Source organism: Nicotiana attenuata, unplaced genomic scaffold (genome assembly GCF_001879085.1).
Source record: "Nicotiana attenuata strain UT unplaced genomic scaffold, NIATTr2, whole genome shotgun sequence".
Taxonomy (NCBI): Eukaryota; Viridiplantae; Streptophyta; class Magnoliopsida; order Solanales; family Solanaceae; genus Nicotiana; species Nicotiana attenuata.
In genome coordinates, this window is record NW_017670487.1 from 80,737 (window position 1) to 98,410 (window position 17,674).

The following is a 17,674-nucleotide window of genomic DNA, read 5'->3' on the forward strand; positions in this document are numbered from 1 at the left end:
AGTTATGGAATTTGTTACTAATATTGGTTCCATTGGATATTGCTATTGTAGATTGATGGTTCTTAGTATTGTGGATCATTGTAGTAGCACTAAGGGGCGAAATTGAGGTATGTGAGGCTAACTCTCTATGTTTGAGAATGTTAATAATTCTCCCTCCATTATGTTCCTTTCCCCACGTTACCAATTGCCTCAGAAATATAGTTTAGCATAATTCCTTGAATAGTTGTAGAACTTCTATTCTCTAGCTTCATAACTCATTCATGACTTTCATTCTAAATGTTGTGAGCTCAGTTCGTATTCAATATAGACTTGGGCTTGATGTCCCTGAGTCTCAGTATAGCTTACTCAACATGTCATAAACAGTTAAAGTTCCAGTGTTCATAATCAGTTCAAGAATACATGTCTCAGTCCAGTCCTATTCAGTATTATGTAACTCAGTGTGATTCACATTCAAGTATCATGTAACTCAGTATGATTCAGTATTTCAGCATCATGTATTTCAGTATGATTCTCAGTTCCTGAATGTTGAACACCTGACTTTGGGCTTGAGGCTGCAATTTATGCTTTATGCATCTTTGGGCCTGAGGCCACAGTTTATGCTTTATGCATTTTGGACCTGAGGTCACAGTTATGTATACGTATACTTGGGCCCGAGGCCGCAGTTGTGCACATATATATATATATATTCGGCCTGAGGCCGCAGTTTAATATTCAGATAAACAGGTTGTTCATCATTCAGAAGAGGGAGTATTCATATCCTTACTTCCTTTGTTCAGTTCAGTTATCAGTTATTAGTTATCATTTTAGTTATCAGTTATCAGTTATCATTTTAGTTATCAGTTATCAGTTATCATTTTAGTTATCAGTTATCAGCTATCAGTTATCATTTCAGTTTCAGTTTCAATAGTTATCATTTCAGTTATCAAATATCCATTCTCAGTTATCAGCTTAGTTTCGGTTTTAGCATTTATAATTCTTTCTTTCAGTTGCTTTATATACTAGTGCAATTCAAATGTACTGACGACCCTTTTGCCCGGGGCCTGTATCTCACGATGCAGGTAATGATTTATAGGTTGATGATTCTGAGCGCTAGTATTCTCGTACCGGCCACTTGGTGATCCCCAGTTCTTCTGGAGCATTATCATTACCTTACAGTCTTCAATATTTTCAGACAGTTAGTGTTTTTAGTACTTCATTAGAGGCTTCATAGACTAGAGTATCAATTAGACAGAGTCACAAGCTTTTTTTTTTGTGTTAATCAATGTTGGCTACAGACATGTTTCAGACTTGTATTAGTGTTTCCACACTTCAACTTTTATCATTCAAACTTTTAGTATATCAGTATGTGTTAGTTTATCTTCCGCTCTTAGTATGTTATGATATCACATGTTGATTCAGCCATCCAGTTGGTTCGCTCGGTCACATGTAGTCAGGCACCGAGTGCCGTGTTACGTTCAGGCCCAGGTTCGGGGCGTGACAGCCCCACATTTTGCATGCACAAGATTAACTTGGAGGAAGGTGCCAAACCATTTATTGAACATCAAAGGAGACTTAATGAATCCATGCAAGATGTTGTCAAAAAGGAGATCATCAAGTGGTTAGATGTCGGGGTTGTCTACCCCATTTCAAATAGTTCGTGGACTTCTACGGTTCAAAGTGTTCGAAAGAAATGGGGCATGATGGTGGTCACCAATGACAAGAATGAGTTGATTCCTACAGGAACGGTGACCGTGTGGAGAGTGTGTATGGACTATCGTAAGCTCAACAAAGTCACAAGGAAGGATCATTTTCCACTTCCCTTCTTAGATCAAATGCTTGATAGGTTAGCCGTCTGTGCTTTCTATTATTTCCTTGATGGATATTCCGGCTACAACCAAATTCTTATTGCTCCGGAGGATCAAGAGAAAACTACCTTTACATGTCCTTATGGTACTTTCGCCTTCAAGGGGATTCCATTTAGGTTGTGCAATGCACCGATGACTTTTCAAAGGTGTATGATGGCGATCTTCACGGACATGGTGGAAGATTACCTTGAAGTTTTCATGGATGACTTCTCGGCGGTTGAGAATTCTTTTGATGATTGTCTCACAAACTTGGATAAAGTGTTGGCAAGATGTGAAGAAACAAATTTGGTGCTCAATTGGGAGAAATGTAATTTCATGGTCGAGGAACGCATTGTCCTTATCCAAAAGATCTCAAAGAATGGCATTGAAGTTGAAAAAGCAAAGATTGAGGTGATTTCTAAACTTCCACCTCTAACTTCAGTGAAGGGCGTGCAGAGTTTCTTAGGCCACATGGGGTTTCACCGACGTTTCATCAAGGATTTCTCTAAAGTGGTGAACCCGTTGTGCAAGATTTTGGAGAAAAATGTCAAGTTCCACTTCAATGATGAGTGCATAAGAGCCTTTGAATTGTTAAAGTTCAAGTTGACTACTACTCCCATTATCACAGCTCCAAATTGGAGTGTTTCTTTTGAGCTCATGTGCGTTGCAAGTGATGTAGTGGTTGGGGTTGTTTTGGGGCAACGCATCAATTAGATTTTTCATCCGGTCTACTATGCTAGTAAGATCATGAATGGTGCCCAAATCAACTACACCGTTACTGAGACCTTGCCATTATGTTTGCTATTGAGAAGTTTCGCACGTACTTGATAGGTGCAAAAGTGATTGTCCACATGGATCATGCGGCACTTCGTTATCTTATGAGCAAGAAAGATTCCAAAGACCGATTGATGAGATGGGTGCTTTTGTTGCAAGTGTTTGATATTTACATCCAAGATCGAAAAGGAAGTGAAAACCAAGTGGCGGACCACTTGTCTCATTTGGAGGAGGAAGGGAGGCTGCATGATGGACTTGAAATCAATGACTCCTTCCCCCATGAGCAAATTTTGGCTATTTCAATGAAAGAGGTGCCATGGTTCGCGGATCTAGTGAATTTTCTCGTGAGTCGTATCATCCCAATTGAGTTCTCTTCAAACCAAAGGAAGAATCTCAAACATGATTGTCAAGACTATTATTGGGATGAACCATACCTTTTTCGAATTCGTACGGATGGGGTGATCAGAAGATGTGTACTGGGGCTTGTCATTCTTTGCCATATGGTGGTCACCATGATAGAGCGAGAACGGCGGCCAAAGTGCTATGTTGTTATTTCTATTTTCCCACTGTTTACAAAGATGCAAGTGATCTAGTCAAGCGATGTGATGAATGTCAAAGGGCCGGTGGAATCTCAAAGAAAAATGAAATTCCCCTCACCGCCATTTTGGATATTGATATTTTCGATGTGCTTGGTATTAACCTCATGGGTCCCTTTGTGAGTTCTTGTGGAAACACCTATATCTTGGTCGCGGTTGATTATGTGTCCAAATGGGTTGAGGCCGTTGCTCTACCCACGAATGAGGCGAGAAGTGTGGTGGTGTTCTTGAAGAAGAATATTTTCACAAGGATTGGTACTCAGCGGGCTATCATAAGTGATGGGGGTCACATTTTTGCAACAAAGCCTTCGAAACCTTACTCACCAAGTATGGTGTCACTCATAAATTAACAACTCCCTATCATCCACAAGCAAGCGATCAAGTGGAAGTCTCCAACCGAGAAATAAAGAGTATTTTGTCCAAAATAGTGAATGCTAACCGGACGGATTGGTCCAAGAAACTTGATGATGCTTTATGGGCTTATAGGACGTCTTACAAAATACCCATCGGAATGTCTCCATATCGGTTGGTGTTCAGAAAAGATTTTCATCTTCCGGCGGAACTTGAGCACAAAGCCACATGGTTTTTAAAGAAGTTGAATCTTGAGTGGGATGTTGCCGCTAACTTGAGGGTGGCACATTTCAATGAGTTGGATGAGTTTCGGTAACATGCATACACAAGTTTGTCCATATAAAAAGAGAAGATGAAATATCTTCATGACAAGTACATTTGGAACAAAGAATTCAAAGAGTGTTATCTTGTTGTGTTGTTCAATTCACATTTGAGGATGTTTCCTGGGAAGTTAAAGTCTAAATGGAGTGGCCCGTTTGAAGTTGTGGGTGTGACACCCTTTGGTACATTGGACTTGAAGAATAAATGATGAGGTGTTTCGAGTCAATGGTCACCGGGTGAAGAATTATTTGGGAAAAGTTGGTGATGGCCATGTTGTGGCGGTGATTCATTTCAAGTGCTGGTAATTTGCGTCGTGTCGTGATGTTCAATCAGACACTTCTTGAGAGGCAACCCATGTTTCTTTTTCTTTTTCTTTTTTTCTTTTGTAGATAGGTGTTAATTTTGTGTTAACATTTTGAAGTATGTTGTAGGGATAAGTGAGCTTTACAGGAATTGTGCTCAAGAAATTAGCTAAGTATGGACAGAAGTACGGACCGCACAATTGTGATTGCTACAACAAAAGGGAGTTGCAGTCGCACAATTGCAGTGCGGACCACACAAATTGAAAAGGGAAAATGCAAACTCTCTGAAGTTTGGTTTTTCAGAGAAATGGCCAAAGTGCGGCCGCACATCAAAATATACGATCCACAACAGAAATCTACGGCTGCACCACAAATTTTGCGGACCGCAGATCAGCAAAGGCTTTTGAGCCCCAAGTAACAGAGTGCGGACCGCTGAAGGAATTTTGCGGCCGCACTCATCCCTTTGTCCCTCTTAGTCAGACCGTTAGTATAAATAGTAACCTTAGGGGTACTATACATTTTTTCCCTTCTCTGAGCACTCAAAACTCTACAATTTTAAAAGCATCTATTCAATAATCTACCACACTAAATCCACATATGTGATCACTCATTTACACTGCTTTATATGTGGTATGCTTCAATTATTCATATAATTTTTCAATTTTTAGTTTAATTTACAACTTGTAAGGTAGTTTTAGGCCATTTTTCAATAGATTTCAATTTATTACCTTGTGGGGTTTAAAATGTGTTGGGTGAACTGCTAATTGCTCTATGGGGAATGGTTGAATTAATTTTACTGCTTATTTGTTAATACCATGTCGAATTTGTGCGAGAAAATTGAAAACCCTAGGAAGTTTGAGCGGTTTTGTTTTAAAATCTGCGGCCGCACAAGAAATTGTGTGGTCCGCGAAGTTGAGATTTGGGTTCATTGGTGAAGCATGATTCTGCGGCCGCACTTGAAATTGTGCGGGCCACAGAAATCCCATCACGACCGTAGAAAAGTGAGTGCGGGCTCAAAATAGCCTACTCTCTGTCATCAGAGAGTTGGTAATTTTAGGATATCTAATGTGCGGCCACAATGATAAGTGCGGGCCGCACACCATTTCTGTTGTCGCGCTAATAATTCTTCGGACCACAGATCTAGTTCTGCGGTCGTAAGATCAAATTGTGCGGTACGCTTAACCCAGCATGCAGCTGCACTTGTAATTGTGCGGAGTGCAATTCCCTACCCTGCAATCATATTTTACACTGTGTTCACTGTCTGTTTGAACTTCAGTAACAACTAACTCCTACTGCTGCTTGTTATAGATAATGGTTAGATCTTGAGGCCCTGGAGATACTTCGAAGGGGAGGGGTGAACCTTCCAGGGGCCGAGGCAAAAGTACTTTACCCCTAGCCCACCAAAAAGGCTACAGCCCGCCGAGGAAGAAATACAGAGCCCACCAAATCCAGTTCTTATGCCCCATCTAGGGAAGCATCGGAGGGCAACTCGGTCGAAGAGCAACCAGCAGTCCAATAAAAGCCTCTAGGAAGGTATCAACAACGGGACGAGCCTTTCACATCTCAGAGCACTTCCGATGGTTCGGCGAGTGCCAGTCAGGCTTCGGAGCCTTCCTCTACACTTGTCCCTGAGGCACTAACGACTACAGTTGATGAGATTCCAGATGATGGCCGAGGGGGAGATACTATAGTTGCCGGCCTTGAGAGGTCGAAGAAGAAAGAGGTCTGGGAGGACCGGTTTGTCAGTCTAGCTGCCTTCATAGCTTCCGTGAGCGGTGGCCGGTGAGATCGCTCACTCTTGAGTAACAGTTCCAACTGAAAGACCTTGACAAGTACAATCTGGCAGTCTTAAGGCAGTTCCGAGAGCGAAAGGGATAGATGTGATTCACCCAAAGTGTAGTGGACGCAAAGGAGTATCTGGTCCAGGAGTTCTACGCAATGTCGCGCACATAAAGAAAGGGACCAAAGTGACCAAAGTGAGGAATCTGAAGGTGAGATTTGACCAAAATACCTTGAACACCTACTTGGGGTTTGAGGATATTGAGCCTGTGCAGTACTTGGAAAAGCTGACAATGAGAGATGCAGCTCGCCCATGGCTAGCTGAGATTCTTGCAGCCCAGTGGACACCACCACCATGGGGATCACAGCAGGGATTCCTATTCTGCGGAACACCCTGAACTCCGAGGCTAAGGGATGGAAGACTTTTGTATGCAGTATACTAGACCCATGCTAGAATGAAATGAACCTTCCTATTCCGCAAGCAGTTCTAGTCGCCTCTATTATGGTCGGGTACTCGATCAATGTGGGTGTCGTGATGTCGACCAACATATCTGTGGTCACCAGGCAAGCTGACATCTCCTACCAATATCCCAACACCATCACCAAGTACCTTACAGATGCACGGGTGGAGTCGACAGATTTTGATACGAAACGGGCGAAGAATCCCTTCTCATGGTATTATCAAATAGATGCACACAACCCTAAGAGAAAGGGTCAGCCTACTACCACTATTGGTCAGTCTGATGAGCCATCAGTGGCACCTGCACAGACAACTGATATGACATCCACTTCAGTAGAGCCTTCAACCAGTGCAGTTGCCATGCCCCAACCTTCAGCCTCAGTGCCTTCCATCTCACCTTTAAAGCTGGTTCCTATGTCTACTACTCCACTTTTTGCGCTGCGAGTCTCCTAGACACTAGCGAGCCTCAACAACTAGATGTAGACAACCACTGCAAAGCTGTTTGAAATATCCAGTGCTGTTGCATCACAATCATCCACTCCGGCACCCCAGATTCCCCAAACAGTAGAAGAGACTTTGAAGAAGCTCCTGGAGAACCAGACCACCATAATGAACACTTTGGTACAACATGGAGCAGTAATTGAGGAGATAGGAAATGAAGTCCAGAAAATGAGAAATTCCCAAGCCTCTAAGAAATCTGTTGACAAGCTTCGGAGAGAGATGACCAAGATTGCAGCAGCCGGAGATCTTCCATTTGACATGCTGATAGATTCAGCTCTTACAGCCACCAGCAACACCATCAGTCCCAGTGGCACCAGCTGGCCAGTCTGAGGAACCAGACCTGGCTTCCGACACTGCTGAGGCAGTGCGCCAGATGTTCACCTACCTAGCCACTCCCAGAGCCGAGGATGATGAGATCCAGTTAGAGGAGACTGAGGGCGGTGACGCTGCTGTGGACACAGAGATGTCCAAGGTGACATAGGGTGTCTTCTTCACTCTTACCCTCCCTTTACTCTTATTTTGTTAAGCATTAGGGACAATGCTTATTTTTATTCTGGGGGGGGGGGGTGAAGTTAATTTGATCTATTTGGATGATGATTCTGAGACAATTGGTTTGTAATAACTAACAGTATTTTCTTCTTTCTTCTTATTCTGTATATATTCTCTCCTTTCTCTCATGATGTATATATTCTCTCTTTTTCTCTCTCATTATATATATTCATTACGCTTTTAGTATTTTTGCTTTGCAGCTTCTTTAATTTATTTTCTTATTAGTTAGTGTTTAATTTAGTAGCTTCTTTTTAATTTAATAGCTTCTTTTTGATTTAGTATTTTCTTTTTATTTTTTAGTGGACAATAAGCCTTTGGTTTTCTTAATGCCACGGTTCTTTCCAAAGATAGTTTTTGTGTGAACCGGGTGTCTCTTCCCAACGATGGATGGTGTGACAACCTTCTTAAGGGATTGAGTCCGTCTTTGGTGTCTAGGTAGTAATAGTAGTAATGATGAATAAAAAAACCTAATTAATTCATACTCGAAGAGTCAAACATGTTTCATTTGGCACCAACATATTTAACTACGTGCTTATGGTTAGAGACAATGATTTTTAAAAGGAAATATCTTTAGTTAGTGACTTTGTGACTCTTGTGTTGACTTTGATACCATCAAATGGTCTAATTGGACCATAGTGATCTTCAATGTTGAATTTGGTCGTTGTGGGCCCTCGACTCTATCCTCTTTAACAATCTAGTTGCATGAGGGGTGAGATTCTTTGTTGCTAGTCTGAGTACTTGTGCGGAAGGTCTAGAATTTGCCCCGAATGTGTTTTAAGGTGAAATCGTAAGTTTTCCTTGGCTTGAGAAGTGATTGTAGGCTTTCCTTGGCCCGTTTGAGTTTTCTATTGCCTACCAATGATGTCATCCCTAGTCAAACCCTTAGAGCCTTTAGCCTTTCTCATTTAAAAACCATATTACAAGCCTTTACCCGTTTTATAGTTACCCTCTCTTTGCACTCGAGCTTTCCTTAACACTCATGTGAATCAATTGGCTAAAAATGTAAGTTTGGGGGAGAGACAAGGAAATCAAAGAAAGGTATTAAGGCAGAAAAAGAGAAAAAGAAATTATGAGAAGGAAAGGCAAAAAGAAAAGAAAAGAACAAAAAGAAAAATGCAAAAAAGTGAATAAATGAAAGAGTTGAAGGGATTCAAAGAAAGGCAATGATCCCAAACATGGAGAAATATGAATAAAATGATCAATAAAGAGTGATGTTAAGTCTCTCTAGTCCCCCCAAGGAAAAGAAAGTGCCTCAAGGAATCGGTAAAGTGTGAGTCGAGAATTGAAAGATGGAGTGCTTAAGGAAGGTGTAATCCATATTGTATCAATCACTAATCCAAAAGCCTTCATTACATCCCTAAAGAAGTCCTATATGATTTCGAGCCGAGTGAGCTACATTAGTGGTGATTTACATGAGGGGCAAGCTTATGGTACCGGAAGCCGTACTTGTGACATTCTCTTGAGAGAGATGCGTGAACCTTTCGTAAATTTGTGAATTGATTGCTAAATCCTTAAGTAAGCTTGACAAATGAAAAGTAGAGGAGGAGGAGTTTGGGATCCATCATGACCATAAGATAGAGCGAAAGTCCTTGATGAGCTAAGTCAACCCTTGATGCTTGAACGTCACATTAGAGCTATACGTGCATAAATGTTTAACTTGTTGTTTTGTCAATAATGCATGAGTAGTGTGGGTAATTGTTGGTCCCAACTGAGGTGTTAATGATTCACCCGTGGCTGGCTATAATGTCCTTTAACTTTTGGAGGTGGGAACTATTTTATTTTCTTGTGGACAAACAGAGACTTAAGTTTGGGGGAGTTTATAAGTGGGGATTTTGACTACTTCTAGTGCCTTTTAACTTTTGTTTTAGTCCAAAAAAGCATTTAATTGTGTTCCCGAAAACTGATGAAATGTGTTTAATTGCAAGAATATTGGAATATGAACTCCCGAGATAAAATCCAACTCAAGAAAAGAGGGATTTCCACAGACTCCTTCGTGAACTTTTCTCATGACATAATTGGCCTCAGGGGCTCCTAAGCATCAGGCCAACGGGCCTTGGAACGACTTTCTATACAACTGGCCTCCCTAGAAGCTCGGGATGCCTTTGGGTCTTCAGGCAGTTTGTCGTGCTCAAGGTAGTCGATGATTTCATTTCTCTAGTCCCAGACCAAATTGGTCGCATTTAATTCATAATAACCATCCACATGCAATACCGAATGCATAAGCTATACGAACGTACCGAAATCTGATCCCTTCATTTTCGTGGACGAGCCAAGATTGTCCAGTGTGTCTGCTTCTATGTTTTCTTCTCTCGGGATGTGGGTGATTGACCATTCCCAGAACCGTGTGAGTAGAGTTTGAACTTTTGCCACATATTGTTGCATGCGTTCTTCTTTGGTGTCGAAGATCCCTTTTACCTGATTTACCACCAGTTGGGAATCACATTTAATTTCAATGACCTCGGAGTCTAGTCCCCGGGCCAGTTAAGTCCTGCAATCATAACCTCATACTAGGCTTCATTGTAAGTCAAGGGAACCATTTTTATGGCTGCCTCAGGGTTTCTCCTGAGGCCATATTAATGCTATTTTGAGCCAAGATCCTTTCACGTTGGAAGCTCCATCCGTGAACAAGGAAGAAACTCCTTATGTCATTTTCAACACCATCACCACTTCTTTAGTGGCCAAAGACAGCAGCTCGGGACTCAAATCAGCCACAAAGTCGGCCAAAATTGTTGATTTTATCACAGCCTTGGGTTTATACTCGATGTCAAATTCACTCATTTCGACTACCCACTTAGCCAATCGTCCTAACAATTCAGGTTTGTGAAGGATATTCCACCGGGAAAAAGTTGTCCCCACGGCTATCGGGTGGCGTTAAAAATAAAGCCTAAGCTTTCGAGCGGTGACGACGAGAGCCAAGACCAACTTTTCGAGGTGTGGGTAACGATTTTTTGATCCCGTTAAAATTTTGCTAACATGATAGGTAGAAGATTGTGTACCTTGGTCTTACCGAACTAGAACGGTGCTTACCACTACCTTCGAGACCACTAAGTAAGTTAGTGATTGTTCGCCTTGCTCTAGTTTCGATAGTAACGAAGGGCTTGAAAATTACCTTTTCAAGTCTTTTAGGGCTTGCCGGCATTCTAGAGTCCATTCGAAGTTGTTCTTCTTCTTCAGAAGTGAGAAGAAGTGATGGCATTTTTTCGAAGATCGGGAAATGAACTTGCATAGAGCCGCAAGTCTTTCAGTTTACCTTTAGAGTTCTTTCATACTTGACAACTGGTCAGGAATGTCCTCGATAGCTTTAATTTTATCGGGATTTACTTCGATCCCCCTTTGTGACAACAGGAAACCCAAAAATTTACCGGAGCTGACTCTGAACGCACACTTTTCGGGGTTAAGCTTCATATTGTGCTTCCTTATGATGTCAAAAATCTATTGGAGGTGTTTCAAATGGTCACCTGCATTCAAAGACGTAACCAGCACATCATCTATGTAAACTTTCACTATTTTCCCTATTTTTTTCCGAACATTTTGTTCACGAGCCTCTAATAAGTGGCTCTGTGTTCTTAATCTTGAAAGGCATCACATTGTAGCAATATGTGCCAAAGTTCGTTATGAACGAAGTCTTTTCCTGATCCTTCGGGTTCATTTTGATTTGGTTGTACCCAGAATGGGCATCGAGGAAACTCATCAACTCGTGACCGGTCGTCGCATCAATCTATTGATCAATGTTTGGCAATGGGAACAAGTCTTTTGGGCGCGCCTTATTCGGGTCCTTATAATATACATACATGTGAAATTTTTTTGGAACTACTAATATGTTAGCTATCCATTCGGGACACTTTACCTCCCGGATTGAACCGATATCAAGCAATCGACTTACCTCTTCTTTGACAAACCAATTTCTGACCTCGGCAATCGGGCACTTCTTTTGCCTTACCGGAGGGATGCTGGGAACCAGGCTTAATTTCTTCACGGCCACCTCTAGCGGAATACCTGTCATATTTGCATGCGACCATGAAAAACAATAAACATTAATTTTAAGAAATTCTATAAATCCTGATATGAGCTTGGGGTTTTATCCTGTCCCCGAGTGGAACTTCCTCTCTAAGAACTTCTCAAATGCGACTTGTTCGCGTTCTTCCGTCGTGGATTTAGTTGCCTTTGTTTCTTTCTGTACCTGGAAATACCTTGATACCTGATAGGATTCTGACATCTCCTCCCCTTTATCGATTTTTTTTGTTCGGGAGCGGCCATCGGTTCCTATAATTTCTATGCCGTATGTTCCTTCCCTTTATTGCTGGAATCCGAGATCGGGTTCATCTCCCTTGTTGCCGGTTGATTCCCTCTTGTTCGCTTAATCCCTCTGAAGTTGGGAATTTCAGAAGTTGATGGCATAGCCTTCATCTCATGTAGCCACAGTCTGCCAAGAATAATGTTGTAACCCATGTCGTCGTCTACTACTTCAAACAAGGTAGTCTTCATGATCCCTTCGGCATTTGTGGGTAGCAGGATATCCCCTAGAGTTGTCACACTCTCTAAGTTGAACCCGGTGAGGAGCTTTGTGCTAGGAATGATGCTTTCGGATAGCTTGGCTTGTTTCAACACTCTCCATTGAATGATATTGGCTGAACTTCCTGGGTCCACCAAAACGCATTCAGTTTTAAAATCTAAAACATTAAGAGAAGTTACCAGGGCATCATTATGCGGTAGTAAGAGTCCATCGGTGTCCTCCTCTATGGAGGTGATATCGTCCTCAGTGACTTCCCGAAGTCTCTTGCTACGAATCACTGATACCTTTGTCTTTTTTGTTGCCAAAAAGGTTACACCATTAATCTCGTTCGACCCGAAAATCATGTTCATCGTTAGTCGAGGAGGATCTTCTCCTATCTTCGATGGCTCTGCATTATCCTGGTTGCTGCCGTAGTTATATTTTTCCCAATTGTGTAAGAACTCTCTAAGATGTTCATTTTTCAGAAATGTCACCACCTCCTCGCGCAGATATTGGCAGTCCCGGGTCCAGTGGCCATTAGTCCCATGCTCACACCATAGATTAGGATCTCTCTGACTGGGATCGGATCTTATTGGCCTCGGGATCCGTGCTTCCTTAATGTTCCTCATCACCGATACCAGCTCCACCATGCTAATATTAAAATTATACTCGGACAGTCCTGGGTAGGTGGAAACCTGGGAAGCTGATATCTCTTTGTCCTGCAATGATATGTTATTCCGGCCATGGTTAGTTCTCTTATTTGTAGCGAACCTACCCGCCAATCGAAAACTTCTGCCGCGTCATTTGGCCCTTTCGTTTGGCAAAAAAAGGCCCTTAGAAGATCGCCGATCTGCGTTAAAATCGTCCTTCAACTTATCCTTGTTCTTATCTCAATCCCAACCCTTGGCTGATGCCAGGAAACAGAGTTGGTCATCTTATATTCTTATCTTTGATTCGTAGCGGTTGTGGACATCTGCCCATGTAGTTGCCTAGAACTCGAGCAGGCTTTCTTGTAGTTTCCGGGAAGCGTCGGAGCTCCTTGTGTTCAATTCCTTAGTAAATGCCTCAGCTACCCATTCATCTGGCACGGCCTGTAACAACATCCTTTCCTTCTGAAACCTGGTCACGAACTCTCGCAGCAATTTGGACTCTTCTTGCGCAATTTTGAATATGTCAGCCTTTCAGGCATGTACCTTTCTAGCCCCGGTATGGGCCTTGATGAAAGAATCTGTGAGCATCTCAAAGGAATCTATTGAGTGCTCGGGTAAAAGTGAATTCCATGTCAGGGACCCCTTCGTGAGGGTTTCCCCGAACTTCTTCAGCAGGACCGACTCAATCTCGTGCGGAGCTAAGTCGTTTCCTTTCACCACAGTTGTGTAGGTGGTGATGTACTCTTGAGGATCCGAGGTCCCATCATATTTTGGTATGCCTGGCATTTTGAACCGCTTCGAGATTAACTCCGGTGCCGCGCTCGGTTTGAACGGCAATTGGGTGTATTTCTTTGAGTCTGATCCCTTCAATATTGGCTGTGCGCCCTGAATTTGGTCCATTCGGGCATTTGTTTCCCTCATAAACCACATGAGCTTGATTTTAAAGGGATAATTCTCATTGTTATTACCAGATCCGCTGTAGTCCGCCCCGGCCCCATCGAAGCCGACCTCACCCTCGGGGTGTTATCAGCCATTTATGTTATTTGATTTGCACACGGGAAGGAACTAGACTTCTTCTATTTGTATTGTTGGAAGCACCCAAAAACGTTTGCCTCAATTCCGTCATGGATTGGTCTTGTCGTAAGAGCCCATGATGGTTTTTTGTTGTTCTCTCAAGATCCTTACCGTTTTCGCAACGTGCTCGTCTTCGGCATCATCAGGAGTCACCTCACGTACGTGTCGTGGATATTGCCCGGCATGGACCTACGTGGCAACGTCATCCTCGTTGCCGGTGTCGCTGATCGAATCTTCGTGTTAAGGTGGATTTCCTTATTCCTCAATGTTGTGTGCGTTGTTGACATCGTTATCTGCCATCTTTTACGATTTTTGTTGAGAAATAAATAATCAAACATATTAGTAATAGATGTGAGGATCAACTCGATTATGCAATTGTCTAAGCCCCACGGTGGGCGCCAAACTATTTACCCGTAAAACGGTACAGTTGAATTTATAACATGGTTTAAAGACAAGCGAATCAATTTGATCCCAAAATGATAAATGAATTAAATAAAATGTAAGACTTAGCATTGAAATCGAGATAAGACAAGGCTTTCGAAGACAACAACAAGAATATTGATAGATAGAAAATGAAGTATGATTGAGCTTAGAATAATGTGTAGCATAAGTTTGTCAGAATTTTCGTGCCTTACAATTTATAGTTACACCTAAGGAACAAGGTCCTAGGATCAAGCCCCTCTTAAATGACAGTTATGAGGGCTATTGACGAATATATTACGGCAAGCTATGACTGCCAAAATTCTCTATAGCGGATTTAATATTGAGGGATATTCTTTATTAAATATTATTGGGTGGTAAATATTTGTTTGTCCTCGTTAGTAATGTTCCCGTCGGGGTCTGCCCGGTACCAACCGGAGCTGCTGTCCTCGATCTTGGTTCCCATTTGCTTCGTCTTCCGTTGTCCCCTGTTCCATATGTCGCTCTATTATTCGAATATTTAATATGAACCGATTTTTCCCTATACAGCTATATAAGTAACTATCTCAAATTTTTTTGCTTCCTAAAATTTATATAATAAAGTTAATTTTACTTTTATCACTCTCACAGCATTTCGTTTGTATGGTGAATTAAATTTGTGTAAATGTAAACAACAGTAGAAGATGAAGCCAAAGAGGAGTGAAGCTGGTTTATCGGGCGGCAGGTCTAAGATGACATGGGAGGGTGCTGTCGGCTGTGACATCCGCCTCCTATCATGCGGCGGACCGCATCATTCGCCTCATTGAGTTTTAGTGGTACCAACCCATGACCCACCACCCCATTGAGTTTTCGGGAATGCAGCCTTATGAATTTAGGTTTATTTATTTTCGATACAAAATAAATTTATTTGTAAAAATTCAATAAAATTATATTAAATTATATTTTATTCATTTTAATTTATGTGAACCTATTTGACAGGGGACAGAATTTAAGAAAAAATAGATGACTTTTGAACTTGTAGTGTAAAATGAGACTCATATATTTATGTGGCTATAAATTATTGCACGAAGGTACATTATTTTGAAATATGAAAATGGGTCATTCTATATGGCACATACTGAAAAAGAAATAGGTTCACATAAATTGAATATAGTGAGATTTAATATTAAAAAATTAAAGTTAAGTTGAAATTATAAGTCATGAATGACTGCTAAATTATCACCGCACTCACTATTCGGAGAGCTAAAGAGAGTGTATGCATCGTCTGAACGTCTTAAAAATTAGCAGAACGTTATTACAAAGAAGAACGTTGTTAAGCATGTGATATATATAGTTTTTTGGTTAAGTTCACGTATAGTAATTAAAATTTTGCCATTATATATAAAAGTAAATGTTGTCAAGTAAAACTTAAAGCAACAGAAATATGTTTGAATTGCATAGAAAATACAAATAAATGAAAAGTCAATTACATGTCACTCACCACGTCAGTAATTTGCTACTCTTTAGTTTACGAATTAAAAAATTAAAAGATAATTTCACCATATTTTAAACAAAAGACATTTAAAAGAAATACTTAAAGGAAACAAAAAAAAAAAAACGGATTAAAGTAAGGATCGTCCAGCCCTAAAAAATTACATACTTTAAGGCACAACCAGTCGTTTTTTTCTTTTCTTTTAGTTTCATTAAACTGTTTTTTGATTGTCCTTCATATATTAACATATAGGTCGTAAAAGGTCCTACATACAGGCTACACGGTAGCATCTTTTAAATTTCTGACGTGGAATTTAAGGAGTAGCGAAGTGCACACGTGGCTAGTGACGTGTCATAATCCTGCTCCGAAAATTTGACCTTTCTATCAATTATACTAAGTATAATTTTTGATTTTTTTGTTGTAAAGCTATTCATATAGATGTAGGATACATGAGCATACTTGCATATGCCCCTTCTAACATGTGCGAAATACAGAGTTTTATAATGAAAAGTAACTAAGCCATTTTGTACCTGTTAGCGTAACCAGCAAAAGGAAATCCTTTTGGGGTCCTTTCAAGATTTCAGTCTGTATGAAATTGACCTTCCTCCAAACACCACTCCCCCATCTGAGAAGTGAATAAGAACATAACAGCTTACTTTTAGATAATTAATTTTGTGTTAGTTGCAGTGAAATTATTGACCTATGGTTAGATGGCCATTGTTAGTGATTAAGAGATATATGTCACTACAACTCTCTGTCTGTCTCTAAATGGTTATAACAACTTTTGACCATTTTTCCTAAGACCAAAACAGTTATCGTACTCTGGCAACTTTACGTAAGACATTTGACTTTTTTCGGAGGTAATAGTGAAAAAGTTAACAAATAAATTATCCTTACTGTCACTCTACAGAATTGTACATGAGATATTCTCTCCACTCTTTTTAATCTTTTATTCTTTATATCGTATGGGAGCGAAACTAAAATGGTTTTTCAGATTTTGAAGAGAGGAAACGTTGACTCTCTAATTTTATGGTCCTCAAAATTTTTGAACTTACAAGATCTCCCAGATTAAATTATCATGAACAAGATTGACCTCTACGCCATGAGAGAAGACAGTGAAGAGAAGAAGGAAGAAGAAAGAATGAAGCTTCTGGAATATTGATTCATTCAATAAAATCTGAGTGGAGAGCCTACTATATACAAGAGTGAAAATGAAGATAATCGACTAACTAACTACAGCTGTCAACTAACTAACAACTAATTACTCCACTAACGAGCTAATGACTAGGCTAAGTAAATAATTAATCTTAACACCTCCCCCCCCCCCCTCCCCCAACTTGGAGGTGTGGTAAACACAGCCAACTTGCCTAATGTAGCACTATGCTTGATTCCAGTCAGAGCTCTGGTCAGAATGTCTGCTAGTTGATTGTCTGTCCTAATATGGTGGAGTCAAATCAAGCTTGCTTGCAGTTGATCACGCACAAAATGGCAATCCACCTCTATGTTTTTGGTTCTTTTGTAGAAGACTGGATTCTTGGCAATGTGGAGTGCAGACTAACTATCACAAAATACTGAAATAGGCATGGAAAAAGGAACAGTCGGTTCTTCAAATAGTCTGCTCAACCATACCAATTCCCCCACCACTTTCCTCAGGGCTCTATAGTCTGCTTCTGCAGAGGACAAAGATTAGTCTCTTGTTTCTTAGAATTCCAGTTGATGGGGTTATTGCCTAGAAGCACCAAATAACCTGTAATGGATCTCCTGGCGTCCGGACAGGCTGCCCAATCAGATTCACAATAGGCTTTCACTACCAGAAAATGAGCCTATGGGAACAGTTTTTTTGGTAACAGTTCACAAACTGTTGCCATAGAGATGATATAGTAACGGTTCAAACAGTTACAATAGAATTTGGGAGGTATCAGCATACTTTAGACATCAAACCATTACAAATGTAACAAAACCGTTGTCATAAAGTTTTGTGTCGCAACGGATTAGTAAACCGTCCCAATAGACATGTATATGGCAACGGTTTTGGGAAAAAATTGCTATGGGAACGGGTATTCATTCCCCTCGTTTTTTTTGCTAAAAATTTTAGTGGCCCGCCAAGCTAA

The 17,674-nt window shown here is 40.9% G+C and overlaps 1 protein-coding gene across 1 annotated transcript; it reads right to left on the minus strand.

Moving 5' to 3' along the window:
* Nucleotides 1-11,728: 11,728 nt before the first annotated feature.
* LOC109240125 lies at nucleotides 11,729-12,598 on the minus strand. Its single transcript, XM_019406750.1, has one exon. The coding sequence runs from the start codon at nucleotides 12,596-12,598 to the stop codon at nucleotides 11,729-11,731; it is 870 nt and encodes a 289-aa protein (XP_019262295.1).
* Between the last annotated feature and the right edge of the window lie 5,076 nt (nucleotides 12,599-17,674).

Bases quoted from the DNA above. Each gene is read 5' to 3' on its own strand.
- LOC109240125 (XM_019406750.1), bottom strand. From the start codon at position 12,598: ATGGTGGAGCTGGTATCGGTGATGAGGAACATTAAGGAAGCACGGATC.